We start from the raw sequence: 22716 nt of genomic DNA, 5'->3' as shown, positions 1-22716 counted from the left end.
CATACCTGTCATACCTGTTATATCTGTCATACCTGTCAAATCCATCATACCTGTCATACCTGTCATACCTGTCATATCTGTCATATCTGTCATACCTGGTTTAATTTTCATTATTTTATTATTACCCACCCTTACTGGTCCAGTCTGCTAACTTCATTACCCACCCTTACTGGTCCAGTCTGATAACTTCATTACCCACCCTTACTGGTCCAGTCTGATAACTACATTACCCACCCTTACTGGTCCAGTCTGCTAACTTCATTACCTACCCTTACTGGTCCAGTCTGCTAACTTCATTACCCACCCTTACTGGTCCAGTCTGATACCTTCATTACCCACCCTTACTGGTCCAGTCTGATAACTTCATGACCCACCCTTACTGGTCCAGTCTGATAACTTCATTACCCACCCTTACTGGTCCAGTCTGATAACTTCATTACCCACCCTTACTGGTCCAGTCTGATAACTACATTACCCACCCTTACTGGTCCAGTCTGATAACTTCATTACCCACCCTTACTGGTCCAGTCTGATAACTTCATTACCCACCCTTACTGGTCCAGTCTGATACCTTCATTACCCACCCTTACTGGTCCAGTCTGATAACTACATTACCCACCCTTACTGGTCCAGTCTGATAACTTCATTACCCACCCTTACTGGTCCAGTCTGCTAACTTCATTACCCACCCTTACTGGTCCAGTCTGATAACTTCATTACCCACCCTTACTGGTCCAGTCTGATAACTTCATTACCCACCCTTACTGGTCCAGTCTGATAACTTCATTACCCACCCTTACTGGTCCAGTCTGATAACTTCATTACCCACCCTTACTGGTCCAGTCTGATAACTTCATTACCCACCCTTACTGGTCCAGTCTGATAACTTCATTACCCACCCTTACTGGTCCAGTCTGATAACTTCATTACCCACCCTTACTGGTCCAGTCTGATAACTTCATTACCCACCCTTACTGGTCCAGTCTGATAACTTCTATAGTCTTCATTACCCACCCTTACTGGTCCAGTCTGATAACTTCACTACCCACCCTTACTGGTCCAGTCTGATAACTTCATTACCCACCCTTACTGGTCCAGTCTGATAACTTCATACCCCTTACTGGTCCAGTCTGATAACTCATTACCCACCCTAGTCCAGTCTATAACTTCATTACCCACCCTTGAGTCTGATAACTACATTACCCACCCTTACTGGTCCAGTCTGATAACTTCATTACCCACCCTTACTGGTCCAGTCTGATAACTTCATTACCCACCCTTACTGGTCCAGTCTGATAACTTCACTACCCACCCTTACTGGTCCAGTCTGATAACTTCATTACCCACCCTTACTGGTCCAGTCTGATAACTTCATTACCCACCCTTACTGGTCCAGTCTGATAACTTCATTACCCACCCTTATTGGTCCAGTCTGATAACTTCATTACCCACCCTTACTGGTCCAGTCTGATAACTTCATTACCCACCCTTACTGGTCCAGTCTGATAACTTCATTACCTACCCTTACTGGTCCAGTCTGATAACTTCATTACCCACCCTTACTGGTCCAGTCTGCTAACTTCATTACCCACCCTTATTGGTCCAGTCTGATAACTTCATTACCCACCCTCACTGGTCCAGTCTGCTAACTTCATTACCCACCCTTACTGGTCCAGTCTGATAACTTCATTACCCACCCTTACTGGTCCAGTCTGATAACTTCATTACCCACCCTTACTGGTCCAGTCTGATAACTTCATTACCCACCCTCACTGGTCCAGTCTGATAACTTCACTACCCACCCTTACTGGTCCAGTCTGATAACTTCATTACCCACCCTTACTGGTCCAGTCTGATAACTACATTACCCACCCTTACTGGTCCAGTCTGATAACTTCATTACCCACCCTTATTGGTCCAGTCTGATAACTTCATTACCCACCCTTACTGGTCCAGTCTGATAACTTCATTACCCACCCTTACTGGTCCAGTCTGCTAACTTCATTACCTACCCTTACTGGTCCAGTCTGATAACTTCATTACCCACCCTTACTGGTCCAGTCTGCTAACTTCATGACCCACCCTTATTGGTCCAGTCTAATAACTTCATTACCCACCCTCACTGGTCCAGTCTGCTAACTTCATTACCCACCCTTACTGGTCCAGTCTGATAACTTCATTACCCACCCTTACTGGTCCAGTCTGATAACTTCATTACCCACCCTTACTGGTCCAGTCTGATAACTTCATTACCCACCCTCACTGGTCCAGTCTGCTAACTTCATTACCCACCCTTACTGGTCCAGTCTGATAACTTCATTACCCACCCTTACTGGTCCAGTCTGATAACTACATTACCCACCCTTACTGGTCCAGTCTGATAACTTCATTACCCACCCTTACTGGTCCAGTCTGATAACTTCATTACCCACCCTTACTGGTCCAGTCTGCTAATTTCATTGTAAAGGTGTGAATGGGTTACTTATTTAGTTTGGCTTGATTATTATTATTGTTTAATTATTATTATTTATGCCATAAGAACCAAAATATGCTGCTTAAGATATTTAATATACAAGGCTGCCACTTACTGTTATGCTACAACCCTGTATTTATAGTGCAGGGCGGGGGAAATCGGGGAGGGAGGGCTGGTTGGCTAGGGAGTAGGGGGGCTGGGGAAACCGGGGAGGGAGGGCTGGTTGGCTAGGGAGTAGGGGGGCTGGGGAAACCGGGGAGGGAGGGCTGGGGGCTAGGGAGTAGGGGGGCTGGGGAAGGGGGGCCAGGGAAGGGGGAACGGTTTACAGAGAGGGTCTTCTGGGAGACTCTCTCCAATACAACCCAACATTGCAGAGTTATGTGAATCCTTTCAAGCACACCCTTCTCATTAACCTGGGGTGAGTTACTCACCATTTTCGATGAACAGCTAAGGTTTTATATGTAAGGTTTTATAAATAAAGAGCAAAATTATTGATTATTATTATATTATTATTTGTGCCCTCGTCCTATAAGAGCTCTTTGTCACTTCCCACGAGACGGGTTATGACAAAAACCTCACACTCATTCTTATGTTTAATAAATGTATCGTATAGTGTGCGTGTGGCAGGCCAACAATGATGGCAAAAAAACAACATTTGAGAGTGCTATGACCCTGGTGCTAGAGGGGGTACAGCTGGAGGTTGAATAGTTGAAGGGGTACGGGACTATAAAACGTTTGGAAACCACTGCTCTGTGATGACTAGGTTGCCATAGTTACCCGTGACAGGCGTGCCAGACCCAGGAGTGGCGTCCAGCCTTGGGCCTGAAGTCGGCCCGTCCGATGTTGTGGATCTGAGAGGAGAACCGCAGCAGGCGGCGGTGTCCGTAGGGCCAGTTAGCACTAGCGGCAGACTTAGACAGACAGTTCTCCTCCGCTGCGCAGTACAACATGTGGAGCGGGCGGTCCTCAATGTACACGGACTGCTGGACCAGGGGAGCATTCAGGACCAGGTCAGACGCCGCTGGGAGGAGAGAGGAGAGGAGGAGATAGGAGGAGTGGGAGGAGAGGAGGAAGAGGAGGAGAGGAGACGAGGGATGAAGAGGAGATAGGAGGAGAGGAGAGGTGGAGGAGATAGGAAGAGGAGAGGAGGAGGGGGAGGAGAGGAGGAAGAGGAGGAGAGGAGAGGTGGAGGAGATAGGAAGAGGAGAGGAGGAAGAGGAGAAGAGAGAAGAAGAGGGTAGTAATATTAAAACCATCAACATGTAGTTTCCATACCCAGCTCAGTTTTAGTGTCGGTTGATTACAATGTATAATAACAAACCAATACTTTGTCATACTGGTTGAGCATTCTTGTCACCCACTCTAGAATCATAGGGTTTATTCATGTTTATGATTCTGTTACTGTGTTACTAATGCTTATGATTGTGTTATAACACTGTTACTACCATTTATAAACAGTGTAACTCACTCTCTGAGCAGATGACGCCAGCAGAGAACTTAGCAGCAGTCTTCTGACAGCTGACGGTTCTGTGATGCTGACAGTGGCTCAGAGACATCTCGCTCCCTGTACACTTCACTCCACTCATCACCATCTCTGTTACATTACTACTGTCCCAGTACCATGTTTCCTTAGAGATGGGGCGGGGGGGGGGGGGGGGGGGGCAGGATAAACAAAAAACACACAGAGCCCAGACATTAAGAGGTTATGATTGACAAAGTGCTTTTCCAGTATCTCAAAAGCGCATTACACACTTAGAAAAAAATAATTCCAAAAGGGTTCTTTAGGTATCCCCATGGAAGAACCCTTCAAATTACCATTTTTTGGGGGGTTCCAGTTAGAACCCTTTGACTTGAACATAGAACCCTCTGTGAAAAGGGTTCTATCTGCAACCGAAATGGATTCATCAATGTGTTCACCCGTGGCGACAGCCAAAGAGCCCTTTTTATGTTCTACATCAAGGATGGGCAACTTTTGTCCCCTTTTTTGCCCCATCCAACACACCTGACTCCAATAATCAACTAATGATGATCTTCAGTTTAGAATGTAATTAGTTTAATCAGCTGTGTTTTGCTAGGGATGGGAAAAACTGTGACAATACTCTGCCCCCCCCCCCCCCCCCCCAAGGACTGGAGTTGCCCATCCCCGTTCTAGATAGAACCTTCTTTTTTCTTCTTCTTGTGTAATGGGGAAACTCACCTCTTCCTCATCCAACTCATCCACCACCAATGTGTAGCACCCACCTGACTGATGCAACTCATTTGTGCCAGAATGCTCACCACACATCAGCTAGCATGTTGGAGAGGTGAGGAGTGATATACAGTATGTCAATTAGGTTAGCATTCATGCTAATTTATGGCAAATAAATACATTTAAATTTGTGCATGATCAACAATTTATAAGCGACTGATGAAATCTCATCATTCTGCCTCTGAAAAGCAGCTTGCTTAGCCTCTGACTAAAAGACACCTTACAGCTATGATAAGGCAGTACAGTAGAATACCTTAACTCAGAGAGTTATTGACTTTCTACTCTGTGCTTTTAAAGAAAAGAGAAACCTGCACGCTGCTCTTGCTGGAAGCATAGCTTGAATAAAGAGCAGTGTGCCAGTTTCTCTTCTATAAAGAGCAGTGTGCCGGTTTCTCTTTACTTGGACGTTATTCCCTTTCAACAAGATAACTCAGATGTGAGTCTCTGTCAGGTAAGACAACCACATATCCCTGTATGGTGATAAGGGAGTAGAATACTTTGGCTCGTAGGAATATAAGCCGTGGTATTTACTTTTCTTCTTCATCCCAGTGTTTACTCACAGTGATGGCATGCATGGAGTATCCCAGGCCTAGCTGTCTGCAGACTACCATGGCCTCTTTAGTGGTCCAGCCTGCAGAGCACACCGTGCCCCACCGTGCCCCCACCTGCACCTCCACACGGCCCTCATAGTATGTCCTGCCTCCCACGATACGCACCTGTAATGGGGCCCTAAGGGAAGTCAGTGATAGGCCGCTTCCTGTGCATTTCCACTGGGGATTTTACGTCTCAGACTTATCCCCTACGACACGTCAATCAGATGGCACCTCATGTCCTGTCTGTAGTCTATCTGTGCTTCCTCTAGTCCAGTGTTTTCCAACCCTGGTCTTCCAGTACCCCAAACAGCCCAACTCCGGTCCTCCAGTACCCCAAACAGCCCAACTCCGGTCCTCCAGTACCCCTAGCAGTACACATTTTCATTGTAACCCTGGACAAGCACACCTGATTTCAACTTGTCAAGCAATCATCAAGCCTTCAATGAGTTGAAGGGGGTGTGTTTGTCCAGGACTACAACAAACATGTACTGTTGGGGGTACTGGAGGACCAAAGTTGGGGGGTACTGGAGGACCAGGGTGTTGGGGGGTACTGGAGGACCAGGGTGTTGGAGGTAATGGAGGACCAGGGTGTTGGGGGTACTGGAGGACCAGGGTGTTGGGGGTACTGGAGGACCGGAGTTGGGGGGTACTGGAGGACCAGGGTGTTGGAGGTAATGGAGGACCAGGGTGTTGGGGGTACTGGAGGACCAGGGTGTTGGGGGTAATGGAGGACCAGGGTGTTGGGGGGTAATGGAGGACCAGGGTGTTGGGGGTAATGGAGGACCAGGGTGTTGGGGGTACTGGAGGACCAGGGTGTTGGGGGGTAATGGAGGAGCAGGGTGTTGGGGGGTAATGGAGGACCAGGGTGTTGGGGGTACTGGAGGACCAGGGTGTTGGGGGGTACTGGAGGACCAGGGCGTTGGGGGGTACTGGAGGACCAGGGCGTTGGGGGGTACTGGAGGAGCAGGGTGTTGGGGGGTAATGGAGGACCAGGGTGTTGGGGGTAATGGAGGACCAGGGTGTTGGGGGTAATGGAAGACCAGGGTGTTGGGGGTAATGGAGGACCAGGGTGTTGGGGGTACTAGAGGACCAGGGTGTTGGGGGTAATGGAGGACCAGGGTGTTGGGGGTAATGGAGGACCAGGGTGTTGGGGGTACTGGAGGACCAGGGTGTTGGGGGGTAATGGAGGACCAGGGTGTTGGGGGTAATGGAGGACCAGGGTGTTGGGGGGTAATGGAGGACCAGGGTGTTGGGGGGTAATGGAGGACCAGGGTGTTGGGGGGTAATGGAGGACCAGGGTGTTGGGGGGTAATGGAGGACCATGGTGTTGGGGGGTAATGGAGGACCAGGGTGTTGGGGGGTAATGGAGGACCAGGGTGTTGGGGGGTAATGGAGGACCAGGGTGTTGGGGGGTAATGGAGGACCAGGGTGTTGGGGGGTAATGGAGGACCAGGGTGTTGGGAGTAATGGAGGACCAGGGTGTTGGGGGTACTGGAGGACCAGGGTGTTGGGGGGTAATGGAGGACCAGGGTGTTGGGGGTACTGGAGGACCAGGGTGTTGGGGGGTAATGGAGGACCAGGGTGTTGGGGGGTAATGGAGGACCAGGGTGTTGGGGGGTAATGGAGGACCAGGGTGTTGGGGGGTAATGGAGGACCAGGGTGTTGGGGGGTAATGGAGGACCAGGGTGTTGGGGGTACTGGAGGACCAGGGTGTTGGGGGGTAATGGAGGACCAGGGTGTTGGGGGGTAATGGAGGACCAGGGTGTTGGGAGTAATGGAGGACCAGGGTGTTGGGGGTACTGGAGGACCAGGGTGTTGGGGGGTGATGGAGGACCATGGTGTTGGGGGTAATGGAGGACCAGGGTGTTGGGGGGTACTGGAGGACCAGGGTGTTGGGGGGTACTGGAGGACCAGGGTGTTGGGGGGTAATGGAGGACCAGGGTGTTGGGGGGTAATGGAGGACCAGGGTGTTGGGGGGTAATGGAGGACCAGGGTGTTGGGGGTACTGGAGGACCAGGGTGTTGGGGGGTAATGGAGGACCAGGGTGTTGGGGGGTAATGGAGGACCAGGGTGTTGGGGGTACTGGAGGACCAGGGTGTTGGGGGGTACTGGAGGACCAGGGTGTTGGGGGGTAATGGAGGACCAGGGTGTTGGGGGTACTGGAGGACCAGGGTGTTGGGGGGTAATGGAGGACCAGGGTGTTGGGGGGTAATGGAGGACCAGGGTGTTGGGGGGTACTGGAGGACCAGGGTGTTGGGGGGTAATGGAGGACCAGGGTGTTGGGGGTACTGGAGGACCAGGGTGTTGGGGGGTAATGGAGGACCAGGGTGTTGGGGGGTAATGGAGGACCAGGGTGTTGGGGGTAATGGAGGACCAGGGTGTTGGGGGGTAATGGAGGACCAGGGTGTTGGGGGTACTGGAGGACCAGGGTGTTGGGGGTAATGGAGGACCAGGGTGTTGGAGGTAATGGAGGACCAGGGTGTTGGGGGGTAATGGAGGACCAGGGTGTTGGGGGGTAATGGAGGACCAGGGTGTTGGGGGGTAATGGAGGACCAGGGTGTTGGGGGTAATGGAGGACCAGGGTGTTGGGGGTAATGGAGGACCAGGGTGTTGGGGGTAATGGAGGACCAGGGTGTTGGGGGTACTGGAGGACCAGGGTGTTGGGGGTACTGGAGGACCAGGGTGTTGGGGGGTAATGGAGGACCAGGGTGTTGGGGGTAATGGAGGACCAGGGTGTTGGGGGGTAATGGAGGACCAGGGTGTTGGGGGTACTGGAGGACCAGGGTGTTGGGGGTAATGGAGGACCAGGGTGTTGGGGGGTAATGGAGGACCAGGGTGTTGGGGGGTAATGGAGGACCAGGGTGTTGGGGGGTAATGGAGGACCAGGGTGTTGGGGGGTAATGGAGGACCAGGGTGTTGGGGGTACTGGAGGACCAGGGTGTTGGGGGTAATGGAGGACCAGGGTGTTGGGGGGTACTGGAGGACCAGGGTGTTGGGGGGTACTGGAGGACCAGGGTGTTGGGGGTACTGGAGGACAAGGGTGTTGGGGGGTACTGGAGGACCAGGGTGTTGGGGGGTACTGGAGGACCAGGGTGTTGGAGGGTAATGGAGGACCAGGGTGTTGGGGGGTAATGGAGGACCAGGGTGTTGGGGGTAATGGAGGACCAGGGTGTTGGGGGGTAATGGAGGACCAGGGTGTTGGGGGGTACTGGAGGACCAGGGTGTTGGGGGGTAATGGAGGACCAGGGTGTTGGGGGTACTGGAGGACCAGGGTGTTGGGGGGTAATGGAGGACCAGGGTTGGGGGATGGAGGCCAGGGTGTTGGGGGTAATGGAGGACCAGGGTGTTGGGGGGTACTGGAGGACCAGGGTGTTGGGGGTAATGGAGGACCAGGGTGTTGGGGGTACTGGAGGACCAGGGTGTTGGGGGGTCATGGAGGACCAGGGTGTTGGGTAATGGAGGACCAGGGTGTTGGGGGGTAATGGAGGACCAGGGTGTTGGGGGTACTGGAGGACCAGGGTGTTGGGGGGTACTGGAGGACCAGGGTGTTGGGGGTACTGGAGGACCAGGGTGTTGGGGGGTAATGGAGGACCAGGGTGTTGGGGGGTAATGGAGGACCAGGGTGTTGGGGGTACTGGAGGACCAGGGTGTTGGGGGGTACTGGAGGACCAGGGTGTTGGGGGGTAATGGAGGACCAGGGTGTTGGGGGGTAATGGAGGACCAGGGTGTTGGGGGTACTGGAGGACCAGGGTGTTGGGGGGTAATGGAGGACCAGGGTGTTGGGGGGTAATGGAGGACCAGGGTGTTGGGGGTACTGGAGGACCAGGGTGTTGGGGGGTAATGGAGGACCAGGGTGTTGGGGGGTAATGGAGGACCAGGGTGTTGGGGGGTAATGGAGGACCAGGGTGTTGGGGGTACTGGAGGACCAGGGTGTTGGGGGGTAATGGAGGACCAGGGTGTTGGGGGGTAATGGAGGACCAGGGTGTTGGGGGGTAATGGAGGACCAGGGTGTTGGGGGGTACTGGAGGACCAGGGTGTTGGGGGGTAATGGAGGACCAGGGTGTTGGGGGTAATGGAGGACCAGGGTGTTGGGGGGTAATGGAGGACCAGGGTGTTGGGGGTACTGGAGGACCAGGGTGTTGGGGGGTACTGGAGGACCAGGGTGTTGGGGGTACTGGAGGACCAGGGTGTTGGGGGGTAATGGAGGACCAGGGTGTTGGGGGTAATGGAGGACCAGGGTGTTGGGGGGTACTGGAGGACCAGGGTGTTGGGGGGTAATGGAGGACCAGGGTGTTGGGGGTACTGGAGGACCAGGGTGTTGGGGGGTAATGGAGGACCAGGGTGTTGGGGGGTAATGGAGGACCAGGGTGTTGGGGGTACAGGAGGACCAGGGTGTTGGGGGTACTGGAGGACCAGGGTGTTGGGGGGTAATGGAGGACCAGGGTGTTGGGGGTACTGGAGGACCAGGGTGTTGGGGGGTAATGGAGGACCAGGGTGTTGGGGGGTAATGGAGGACCAGGGTGTTGGGGGGTACTGGAGGACCAGGGTGTTGGGGGGTAATGGAGGACCAGGGTGTTGGGGGTAATGGAGGACCAGGGTGTTGGGGGGTAATGGAGGACCAGGGTGTTGGGGGGTAATGGAGGACCAGGGTGTTGGGGGTACTGGAGGACCAGGGTGTTGGGGGGTAATGGAGGACCAGGGTGTTGGGGGGTAATGGAGGACCAGGGTGTTGGGGGTAATGGAGGACCAGGGTGTTGGGGGTAATGGAGGACCAGGGTGTTGGGGGTAATGGAGGACCAGGGTGTTGGGGGGTAATGGAGGACCAGGGTGTTGGGGGTACTGGAGGACCAGGGTGTTGGGGGTACTAGAGGACCAGGGTGTTGGGGGGTAATGGAGGACCAGGGTGTTGGGGGTACTGGAGGACCAGGGTGTTGGGGGGTACTGGAGGACCAGGGTGTTGGGGGTACTGGAGGACCAGGGTGTTGGGGGGTGATGGAGGACCATGGTGTTGGGGGTAATGGAGGACCAGGGTGTTGGGGGGTACTGGAGGACCAGGGTGTTGGGGGGTACTGGAGGACCAGGGTGTTGGGGGTACTGGAGGACCAGGGTGTTGGGGGGTACTGGAGGACCAGGGTGTTGGGGGGTAATGGAGGACCAGGGTGTTGGGGGTACAGGAGGACCAGGGTGTTGGGGGTACTGGAGGACCAGGGTGTTGGGGGGTACTGGAGGACCAGGGTGTTGGGGGTACTGGAGGACCAGGGTGTTGGGGGGTGATGGAGGACCATGGTGTTGGGGGTAATGGAGGACCAGGGTGTTGGGGGGTACTGGAGGACCAGGGTGTTGGGGGGTACTGGAGGACCAGGGTGTTGGGGGTACTGGAGGACCAGGGTGTTGGGGGTACTGGAGGACCAGGGTGTTGGGGGGTACTGGAGGACCAGGGTGTTGGGGGGTAATGGAGGACCAGGGTGTTGGGGGGTACTGGAGGACCAGGGTGTTGGGGGGTAATGGAGGACCAGGGTGTTGGGGGTACATGGAGGACCAGGGTGTTGGGGGTACTGGAGGACCAGGGTGTTGGGGGGTACTGGAGGACCAGGGTGTTGGGGGGTACTGGAGGACCAGGGTGTTGGGGGTACTGGAGGACCAGGGTGTTGGGGGGTGATGGAGGACCATGGTGTTGGGGGTAATGGAGGACCAGGGTGTTGGGGGGTACTGGAGGACCAGGGTGTTGGGAGTACTGGAGGACCAGGGTGTTGGGGGTACAGGAGGACCAGGGTGTTGGGGGGTACTAGAGGACCAGGGTGTTGGGGGGTAATGGAGGACCAGGGTGTTGGGGGTACAGGAGGACCAGGGTGTTGGGGGTACTGGAGGACCAGGGTGTTGGGGGGTAATGGAGGACCAGGGTGTTGGGGGTACTGGAGGACCAGGGTGTTGGGGGGTGATGGAGGACCAGGGTGTTGGGGGTAATGGAGGACCAGGGTGTTGGGGGGTACTGGAGGACCAGGGTGTTGGGGGGTACTGGAGGACCAGGGTGTTGGGGGTACTGGAGGACCAGGGTGTTGGGGGGTACTGGAGGACCAGGGTGTTGGGGGGTAATGGAGGACCAGGGTGTTGGGGGTACAGGAGGACCAGGGTGTTGGGGGTACTGGAGGACCAGGGTGTTGGGGGGTACTGGAGGACCAGGGTGTTGGGGGTACTGGAGGACCAGGGTGTTGGGGGGTGATGGAGGACCATGGTGTTGGGGGTAATGGAGGACCAGGGTGTTGGGGGGTACTGGAGGACCAGGGTGTTGGGGGGTACTGGAGGACCAGGGTGTTGGGGGTAATGGAGGACCAGGGTGTTGGGGGTAATGGAGGACCAGGGTGTTGGGGGGTAATGGAGGACCAGGGTGTTGGGGGTACTGGAGGACCAGGGTGTTGGGGGGTAATGGAGGACCAGGGTGTTGGGGGGTAATGGAGGACCAGGGTGTTGGGGGTACTGGAGGACCAGGGTGTTGGGGGTAATGGAGGACCAGGGTGTTGGGGGTACTGGAGGACCAGGGTGTTGGGGGGTAATGGAGGACCAGGGTGTTGGGGGGTAATGGAGGACCAGGGTGTTGGGGGGTAATGGAGGACCAGGGTGTTGGGGGGTAATGGAGGACCAGGGTGTTGGGGGTACTGGAGGACCAGGGTGTTGGGGGGTACTGGAGGACCAGGGTGTTGGGGGGTAATGGAGGACCAGGGTGTTGGGGGGTAATGGAGGACCAGGGTGTTGGGGGTAATGGAGGACCAGGGTGTTGGGGGTAATGGAGGACCAGGGTGTTGGGGGTAATGGAGGACCATGGTGTTGGGGGTAATGGAGGACCAGGGTGTTGGGGGGTACTGGAGGACCAGGGTGTTGGGGGGTAATGGAGGACCAGGGTGTTGGGGGTAATGGAGGACCAGGGTGTTGGGGGGTAATGGAGGACCAGGACGTTGGGGGTAATGGAGGACCAGGACGTTGGGGGGTAATGGAGGACCAGGACGTTGGGGGTAATGGAGGACCAGGACGTTGGGGGGTAATGGAGGACCAGGGTGTTGGGGGTACTTTAGGACCAGGGTGTTGGGGGGTACTGGAGGACCAGGGTGTTGGGGGGTAATGGAGGACCAGGGTGTTGGGGGGTAATGGAGGACCAGGGTGTTGGGGGGTAATGGAGGACCAGGGTGTTGGGGGGTACTGGAGGACCAGGGTGTTGGGGGGTAATGGAGGACCAGGGTGTTGGGGGGTAATGGAGGACCAGGGTGTTGGGGGTAATGGAGGACCAGGGTGTTGGGGGGTAATGGAGGACCAGGGTGTTGGGGGTACTGGAGGACCAGGGTGTTGGGGGGTACTGGAGGACCAGGGTGTTGGGGGGTAATGGAGGACCAGGATGTTGGTGGGGTAATGGAGGACCAGGGTGTTGGGGGGTAATGGAGGACCAGGACGTTGGGGGTAATGGAGGACCAGGACGTTGGGGGGTAATGGAGGACCAGGGTGTTGGGGGTACTTTAGGACAAGGGTGTTGGGGGGTACTGGAGGACCCAGGGTGTTGGGGTTTACTGGAGGACCAGGGTGTTGGGGTGTACTGGAGGACCAGGACGTTGGGGGTAATGGAGGACCAGGACGTTGGGGGGTAATGGAGGACCAGGGTGTTGGGGGTACTGGAGGACCAGTGTTGGGAAACACTGCTCCAATCCACACGTGTCAAACACCAGTCCTTGAGGGCCCAGTGTCTCATAGAACTACATGTCAGTCCTGAGGGCCAGGGGGTTTGCAGATGCAGCAGCATTAGTCATTAGACTCATAGAACAACATGTCAGAATGAACATGTCAGGGTGAGTCATGGAGCGGGGGAGCCACATTGGTTCCTTCCTGGTGGGTTGGGAGAACCAATGAGGTGTCGCCACCTGGCATGTTATGGTTGGCTGTTGGCTCATCCCCCCCAGCAATGGGGTGGGGTGGTGGGGTTGCGGGATTTAGGCTTAGTCTAAACCAGTGGTATTCAAAATGTTTAAGTGAGGACCTAATTTTTTCCACCAGAATTTCTGGGGCCGGAATTTTTTTCATCTCTCCTATCATAATTGAGAGAACAAATACATACATTTTCTCAATAAAATTTTATTTTTAAATTATCTTTCTCAATATGGAATGGAGTTTGCATATTGTCCCATAAAATGATCGGTACTCTGCATTTTTGGTTTTAAAATTTGACGACCGCACTGCAATTACCCAGCTTTGAATACCACCGGTCTAATGGTTTAAGACGGTGGGTGCCCGAGTGAGAGGTACGCGGACCATATCTGACTCGTTACACTATCATGAGGGGATTCATGTATTATCATGATTGGTTGAGAGGATTCATGTATTATCATGATTGGTTGAGAGGATTCATGTATTATCATGATTGGTTGAGGGGATTCATGTAATATCATGATTGGTTGAGGGGATGTACGTGTGTTCCATAGTTGCCATGGTAAGTGAGGATGGAGATTCATGGTACTTGTAGTCCATGGTTATAACCTGGTTTAAGCATATTATATTAGCAGTGGAAAAGCAGTTAGCTTGGCTAATAGACCTACTTGCAGGCCGCTGCTAGCGTAGCCTAGCCGTTAGCTTGGTTAATACACCTACTTGCAGGCCGTTGTTAGCGTAGCCTAGCCCCAGCTGTCTGCAGGCCACCATGGCCTCCTTGGTGCCCCAGGTCCCTCCACAGATCAGGCCCCAGCTCCTGGTCCCGTTAGCCTCTGTGCTCAGCACCTCCACCCGCCCCTCATACCGCGTACGGCCCCCTGTCAGGCGGATCTGTGGTTGGGCAGACCGGTTAGGAAGCGGAGGGCGGGTGTGTACGAGTATGAGTGCGGAGATGGGGGAAGTATGGTCTGGCTGAATACAGGACATTTAGCCACACTCTTCGAAAAAAGGGTTCCAAGAGGGTTCTTCGTCTGTCCCCATAGGCTAACCTGTTTGGTTCCAGGTAGAACCCTTTTTGGTTCCAGGTAGAACCCTTTTGGGTTCCATGTAGAACCCTCTGTGGAAAGGTTCCAGATACAGTGCATTCGGAAAATATTCAGACCCCTTGATTGTTTCCCACATTTTGTTACGTTACAGCTTTATTCTAAAATGTATTCAATGGATTCTCCAGAGGAACTCTGGAGCTCTGTTAGAGTGACCATCGGGTTCTTGGTCATCTCCCTGACCAAGGCCCTTCTCCTTCGATTGCTCGGTTTGGCCGGTAGGCCAACTCTAGGAAGAGTCTTGGTGGTTCCAAACTTCTTCCATTTAAGAATGATGGAGGCCACTGTGTTCTTGGGGATTTTCAATGCTGCAGACATTTTTTGGTACCCTTCCTCAGATCTTTGCCTCGACACAATCCTGTCTCTGAGCTCTACGGACAATTCCTTTGGTTTTTCCTCTGAAATGCACTGTCAACTGTGGGACCTTTATATAGACAGGTGTGTGCCTTTCCAAATCATGTCCAATCAATTACATTTACCACAGGTGGACTCCAATCAAGTTGTAGAAACATCTCAAGGATGATCAATGGAAACAGGATGCACCTGAGCTCAATTTTGAGTCTCATAGCAAAGGGTCTGAATACTTATGTAAATAGTAAAAAAAAAAAATTACACTTGCAGACATTTCTAAAAACTTGTTTTCACCTTGTCATTATGGTTTATTGTCTGTAGATTGATGAAGATTTTTATTTATTTAATCAATTTTAGAATAAGGCGGCAACGTAACAAAATGTGCAAAAAGTCAAGGGGTCTGAATACTTTCCGAATGCACTGTAGCACCTTGTTTTCTAAGAGTGTAGACATACTATGGCTGCATCTCAAATGGCACCCTATTCCCTATATAGTGCACTACTATAGTCCAGGGCCCTATGGAACCCTATTCCCTATATAGTGCACTACTTTAGACCAGGGCCCTATAGAACCCTATTCCCTATATAGTGGACCAGGGCCCTATAGAACCCTATTCCCTATATAGTGCACTACTTTAGACCAGGGCCCTATAGAACCTTATTCCCTATATAGTGGACCAGGGCCCTATAGAACCCTATTCCCTATATAGTGCACTACTATTGAACGGGACTAATTGGGTGCTATGCTTTAGGTTAAGGGTTTCTGAAGCTCTTTGTTGTGCATCTAATGTTATGTATTGTCAAAGGCATGTATTGTTATGTATTGTTATGTATTGTTAAAGACATGTATTGTTATATATTGTTAAAGGCCTCTATTGTTAAATGCATCTATTGTTATGTATTGTTAAAGACATGTGTTTGATGAGAGTAAAGGATGTCATTACACACATCACATAGTCAGGATGCGTCCAGGTTTTACATCTCTCATCACAATACTACTAACATTGTATTGAGCATTACTGCAGCAAGCACTTCTGCCCGATCGGGAATCTATCAACACATCGCTGGTCAATAAACTGTTAAAAATTCACAGTAAATATAATACCCCCCCCCCCAACCACCCAATTTGCTTAACTAACTTTTACTTAGGCCTAGATTCAATCTGTAGTGCTGAAAATCCACAGTATAGCACAATTTAAATTGAAAGGCAATGTTCCCACGTCCTGTAAACACTGTATTACGGTAAAACACTGTATTACGGTAAACACTGTATTACAGTAAAACACTGTATTACAGTAAAACACTGTATTACGGTAAAACACTGTATTAGGGTAAACACTGTATTACGGTAAAACACTGTATTACGGTAAACACTGTATTACAGTAAAACACTGTATTACAGTACAACACTGTATTACGGTAAAACACTGTATTACGGTAAAACACTGTATTACGGTAAACACTGTATTACAGTAAAACACTGTATTACGGTAAAACACTGTATTACGGTAAAACACTGTATTACGGTAAACACTGTATTACGGTAACACACTGTATTACGGTAAAACACTGTATTACGGTAAAACACTGTATTACGGTAAAACACCGTATTAGGGTAAACACCATATTAGGGTAAACACTGTATTACGGTAAAACACTGTATTAGGTCAGCTCGATCAAATGTTCCCTTTAAATTTCAATCACGCTATAACGCGGATCTTCAGCGCTACTAGTTTATACTAGTTAATATGTGGTATATCTTGTATGATCACAAGAACATCATCTTGTCAACTACAGGTACAACGTATTTCCAGTAAAACAGGAGATGACACTAACTGTTCATTAAACAGAATGGAACGGAACTGAGTTTAAATGTAATAGTTAGTCTCTGACCGAGTTCTCCAGAGCCATGTATGGCGTGTTGCACCTCACAGCGGCGTCTTCTACATGCTGGCAGTCCTCTGACGTTATGTTCTTAAAGCCGCAGTCCCACATCGACTTCTCCGTCCCCAGACACTGGACCTCGTTCATGTGGATAGGACCCATCCCTAAAGAAAGAAAGAAAGAAAGAAAGAAAGAAAGAAAGACAGACAGACAGACAGACAGACAGACAGACAGACAGACAGACAGACAGACAGACAGACAGACAGACAGACACACACACACACAGAGACAGACAGACAGACAGACAGACAGACAGACAGACAGACAGACAGACAGACAGACAGACAGACAGACAGACACAGACACAGACACAGACACAGACAGACAGACAGGCAGACACACACACACACACAGAAAGACACTGCTGTAAGAAACGTTATGTGTCAAGATGTGTAGAAAACCTTAAACGAATCCAAAAGCATTTTAAAAGACAGTGGTACTCATAGGAAATCCCAGGTCATAGTGTCTATAATACTGTAAGGGGTTCTTCCACATAGAAGATCATAGGAAATCCCAGGTCATAGTGTCTATAATACTGTAAGGGGTTCTTCCACATAGAAGATCATAGGAAATCCCAGGCCATTTTTTATTTTATTTGTATTTGTATTTCACCTTCATTTAACCAGGTAGGCGAGTTGAGAACAAGTTCTCATTTACAACTGCGACCTGGCCAAGATAAAGCGACACAAACAACAACACAGAGTTACACATGGAATAAACAAACATACAGTCAATAATACAGTAGAACAAAAGAAAACAAAAAGTCTACACACAGTGAGTGCAAATGAGGTAAGATAAGGGAGTTAAGGCAATAAATAGGCCATGGTGGCGAAGTAATTACAATATAGTAATTAAACACTGGAATGGTAGATGTGCAGAAGATGAATGTGCAAGTAGATATACTGGGGTGCAAAGGAACTAGATAAATAAATACAGCATGGGAATGAGGTATAATACTGTAAGGGGTTCTAAATAGAAGACTATAGGAAATCCCAGGTCATAATGTCTATAATACTGTAATAAGCTCACATAGTTACTGTGAGGTAAAGGTAAAACACTTCATTGTGAGGTAAAGAACAGGGTAAAACAGGGTAAAACACTTCATTGTGAGGTAAAGAACAGGGTAAAACACTTCATTGTGAGGTAAAGAACAGGGTAAAACACTTCATTGTGAGGTAAAGAACAGGGTAAAACACTTCATTATGAGGTAAAGAACAGGGTAAAACACTTCATTGTGAGGTAAAGAACAGGGTAAAACACTTCATTATGAGGTAAAGAACAGGGTAAAACACTTCATTGTGAGGTAAAGAACAGGGTAAAACACTTCATTGTGAGGTAAAGAACAGGGTAAAACACTTCATTATGAGGTAAAGAACAGGGTAAAACACTTAATTGTGAGGTAAAGAACAGGGTAAAACAGGGTAAAACACTTCATTGTGAGGTAAAGAACAGGGTAAAACACTCCATTGTGAGGTAAAGAACAGGGTAAAACACTTCATTGTGAGGTAAAGAACAGGGTAAAACACTTCATTGTGAGGTAAAGAACAGGGTAAAACACTCCATTGTGAGGTAAAGAACAGGGTAAAACACTTCATTGTGAGACTAAGTATAAGGGCTTGAGATAAAAGTGAGATAAATTAAAAGCAGATTTTTGCTGAACACAGATTGCTTTGTGGGAAGCAGTCTGGGAAGACAGTGGTTTAGGTCTACTGGAATTACTTTGTTCTTAGGGAAACCACAACAAACACTTGAATACATTTTTGGGAGAAATCATTACCAAAAGCATATTTCTTTCCAACCTCCTATGACATTTATTTTAAATAAAAAGAAGGAAACATCTCACCATGGTCGATGTGTGTAATACCACTAATATATATACACTACCAGTCAAAAGTTTGTACAGCTACTCATTCAAGTTTTTTAAAACTATTTTCTACATTGTAGAATAATAGTGAAGACATCAAAACTATGAAATAACACATATGGAATCATGTAGTGACCAAAAAAGTGTTAAAAACAAATGAACATTATTGGCATTCTCTCAACCAGGTAGCCACCTGGAATGCATTTCAATTAACAGGTGTGCCTTGTTAAAAGTTAATTTATGGAATTTCTTTCCTTCTTAATCCGTTTGAGCCATTCAGTTGTGTTGTGATAAGGTAGGGTTGGTATTACATTTACATTTAAGTCATTTAGCAGACGCTCTTATCCAGAGCGACTTACAAATTGGTGCATTCACCTTACGGAAGATAGCCCTATTTGGTAAAATAAAAAGTCCATATTATGGCAAGAACAGCACAATTGAGCAAAGAGAAACCACAGTCCACCATTACTTTAAGACATGAAGGTCAGTCAATACAGAAAATTTCAAGAACTTTGAAAGTTTCTACAAGTGCAGTCGCAAAAACCATCAAGCGCTATGATGAAGCTGGCTCTCAAAAAGACCGCCACAGGAAAAGAAGACCCAGAGTTACCTCTGCTACAGACGATACGTTCATTAGAGTTACCAGCCTCAGAAATTGCAGCCCAAAAACATGCTTCATTGAGTTCAAGTAACAGACACATCTCAACATCAACTGTTCAGAGGAGACTGTGTGAATCAAGCCTTCATGGTTGAATTGTTGCAAAGAAACCACTACTAAAGGACACTAATAATAAGAAGAGACTTGCTTGGGCCAAGAAACACAAGCAATGGACATTAGACCAGGAAATATGTCCTTTGGTTTGATGAGTCCAAATTTGAGATTTTTGATTCCAACCACCGTGTCTTTGTGAGACACAGAGGAGGTGAACGGATGATGGAGGAGGAGGTGTGATGGTGTGGGGGTGCTTTGCTGGTGACACTGTCTGTGATTTATTTAGAATTCAAGGCACACTTAATCAGCATGGCTACCACAGCATTCTGCAGCGATACGCCATCCCATCTGGTTTGCGCTTAGTGGGACTATCATTTGTTTTTCAACAGGACAATGACCCAACACACCTCCAGGCTGTGTAAGGGCTATTTGACCAAGAAGGAGAGTGATGGAGTTCTGCATCAGATGACCTTGCCTCCACAATCACCCGACTTCAACCCAATTGAGATGGTTTGGGATGAGTTGGACCGCAGAGTGAAGGAAAAACAGTCAACAAGTGCTCAGCATATGTGGGAACTCCTTCAAGACTGTCGGAAAAGCATTCCAGGTGAAGCTGGTTGAGAGAATACCAAGAGTGTGCAAAGTTGTCATCAAGGCAAAGGCTGGCTACTTTGAAGAATCTAACATCTAAAATATATTTTGATTTGTTAAACACTTTTTTGGTTACTACATGATTCCATGTGTTATTTCATAGTTTTGATGTCTTCACTATTATTCTACAATGTAGAACATATGAAAAATAAAGAAAAACCCTTGAATGAGTAGGTGTGTCCAAACTTTTGACAGGTACTGTGTTTACACAGAGTATACAAAACATTAAGAATACCTGCTCTTTCCATGACATGGACTGACCAGGTGAATCCAGGTGAAATGTATGATCCCTTATTGATGTCACTTGTTAAATCCACTTCAATCAGTTTAGATGAAGGGGAGGAGACAGGTTAAAGAAGGATTTTTAAGCCTTGAGACAATTGAGACATGGATATATGTAAGTGTAAGTGCCTTACAAAATATGTAAGTGCCTATGGTAGTAGGTTCCAGGCACACCGGTTTGAGTGTGTCAAGAACTGCAATGCTGCTGGGTTAATGCCCAACAGTTCCCTGTGTGTATCAATTATTATTATTATTTTATTCTTCTTTATTTAACTAGGCAAGTCAGTTAAGAACTAATTCTTATTTACAATGACCAGCCAAACCCGGACGATGTAGGGGCTAATTGTGTACAGCCCTACGGGACTCCCAATCACGGCCGGTTGTGATACAGCCTGGATTCGAACCAGGGTGTCTGTAGTGACGCCTCAAGCACTGAAATGCAGTGCCTTAGACCGCTGCGCCACTCGGGAGCCCAAAAGACATCATTAACACATTGGAGTCAATTGAGGCTCTTCTAAAGGGCAAACGGGGGGTGAAACTCAATATTAGGAATGTGTGCCTTCGGAAAGTATTCAGACCCCTTTGAATTTTCCACATTTTGTTACATTAGAGCCTTAATCTAAAATGGAATAAAATGGACACAATACCCCATAATGACAAAGCGAAAACAGGTTTTTAGACATTTTTACAAATTTATAAAAAATAAATTACATTAGAAAACCAATTATTTACATAAGTATTCAGACCCTTTGCTATGAGACTCTAAATTGAGCTCAGGTGCATCCTGTTTCCGTTGATCATCCTTGAGATGTTTCTACAACTTGACTGGAGTCCGCCTGTGGTAAATTCAATTGATTGGACATGATTTGGAAAAGCACACACCTGTCTATATAAGGTCCCATAATTGACAGTGAAAGTCACAGCGAACAGCCACGAGGTCGAAGGAATTGTCCATAGAGCTCCAACACAGGATTGTGTTGAGTCACAGATGTGGGGAAGGGTACCAAAACATTTCTACAGCATTGAAGGTACCCAAGGACACAGTGGTCTCCATGATTCTTACATGGAAGAAGTTCGGAACCGCCTAGAGCTGGTCGCCCGGCCAAACTGAGCAAACGGGGGAGAAGGGCCTTGGTCAGGGAGGTGACCAAGAACCCGATGGTCACTCTGAAAGAGCTCCAGAGTTCCTCTGTGAAGATGGGAGAACCTTCCATAAGGATAACCAGACGGAAGCCACTCCTCAGTAAAAGGCAAATGAGAGCCCACTTGGAGTTTGCCAAAAGGCACCTAAAGGACTCTCAGACCATGAGAAACAAGATTCTCTGGTCTGATGAAACCAAGATTGAACACTTTGGCCTGAATGCCAAGCGTCATGTCTGGAGGAAACCTGGCACCATCCCTATGGTGAAGCATGGTGGTGGCAGCATCATGCTGTGTGGATGTTTTTCAGCGGCACGGACTGGGAGACTAGTCAGGATCAAGGGAGAGATCCTTCATGAAAACCTGCTCCAGAGCGCTCAGGACCTCAGACTGGGACAAAGGTTCACCTTCCAACAGGACAATGACCCTAACACACAGCCAAGACAACACAGGAGTGGCTTTGGGACAAGTCTCTGAATGTCCTTGAGTGGCCCAGCCAGAGCCCGGACTTGAACCTGATCGAACATCTCTGGAGACACCTGAAAATAGCTGTGCAGCAACGCTCCCCATCCAGCCTGACAGAGCTTGAGAGGATCTGCAGAGAAGAATGGGAGAAACTCCCCAAATACAGGTGTGCCAAGCTTGTAGCGTCATAACCAAGAAGACTCAAGGCTGTAATCGCTGCTAAAGGTGCTTCAACAAAGTACTGAGTGAAAGGTCCTGATACTTAGGGAAATGTGAAATTTCAGTTTCTTATAAATTAACAACATTTTCTAAAAAACTGTTTTTTTCTTCGTCATTATGGGGTATTGTGATGTCATGATGGGGTATTGTGATGTCATGATGGGGTATTGTGATGTCATGATGGGGTATTGTGATGTCATTATGGGGTATTGTGATGTCATTATGGGGTATTATGTGTAGATTGATGAGGGGAAAAAAACAATTTAATCTATTTTAAAATAAGGCTGTAACGTAAAACAAAATGTGGGAAAGGTAATGGTGTCTCAATGCTTTCCCGAAGGCACTGTGTATACACATGTTTTAGGTGTTTTAACACTTTATAGAGACAAGTTGGAAGTCAAAGGGAGAGATTGTAAGATGAACAGTGGGAAGGGGACACAGGGTTTGAACCCCGGTCTTAAGTTGGACATCGTATATGTGACTGTTCTGGGAGTGTAACCACTACACCAAGCATCTGCACAAATCCATCGACCTAGTAGACAGTGCTCAGTCCTCACCTTCTCCCATGCGAGCCCCAGTCAGAGCCTCCTTGGCGGATCCGAAGCCCAGCTCCCTGCACACCACGCTGGCTGACAGCAGGGTCCAACGGTCGTCACACACCGTGCCCCACTCATTGTTCCTCAGCACCTCCACTCTGCCCTCACCCAGCTTGGCACCACCCTTCAGCCTCACCGTGCTCTGGTGGGAGAGGAGAGCAAGGGACACAG

The 22716-nt window shown here is 49.5% G+C and overlaps 2 protein-coding genes across 6 annotated transcripts in view; one reads left to right on the top strand and one right to left on the bottom strand.

Annotated features, from left to right (window-relative positions):
• The window catches only part of mrps26 (mitochondrial ribosomal protein S26), a 197241-nt gene that overhangs the window by 23002 nt on the left and 151523 nt on the right, over nt 1-22716 (top strand). The window lies entirely within an intron of this gene.
• The window catches only part of LOC139563512 (lysyl oxidase homolog 3B-like), a 69381-nt gene that overhangs the window by 4627 nt on the left and 42038 nt on the right, over nt 1-22716 (bottom strand). For 3 of the 5 annotated variants that reach the window (XM_071382225.1, XM_071382222.1, XM_071382224.1), the window contains 5 exons: nt 22507-22687; nt 16566-16720; nt 13940-14110; nt 3942-4101; nt 3251-3494 (listed from right to left, as the gene is read on the bottom strand). In XM_071382225.1, coding sequence (XP_071238326.1) covers nt 3251-3494; nt 3942-4101; nt 13940-14110; nt 16566-16720; nt 22507-22687 — 911 coding nt within the window. Of the gene's footprint in view, nt 1-3250; nt 3495-3941; nt 4102-5281; nt 5438-13939; nt 14111-16565; nt 16721-22506; nt 22688-22716 lie in introns of all 5 variants that reach the window. The other 2 variants (XM_071382226.1, XM_071382223.1) reach the window with 2 other exon arrangements.

The sequence above is a fragment of the Salvelinus alpinus genome, chromosome 34, assembly GCF_045679555.1.
Source record: "Salvelinus alpinus chromosome 34, SLU_Salpinus.1, whole genome shotgun sequence".
Taxonomy (NCBI): domain Eukaryota; kingdom Metazoa; phylum Chordata; class Actinopteri; order Salmoniformes; family Salmonidae; genus Salvelinus; species Salvelinus alpinus.
This window is presented reverse-complemented; position numbering and strand designations above follow the sequence as displayed.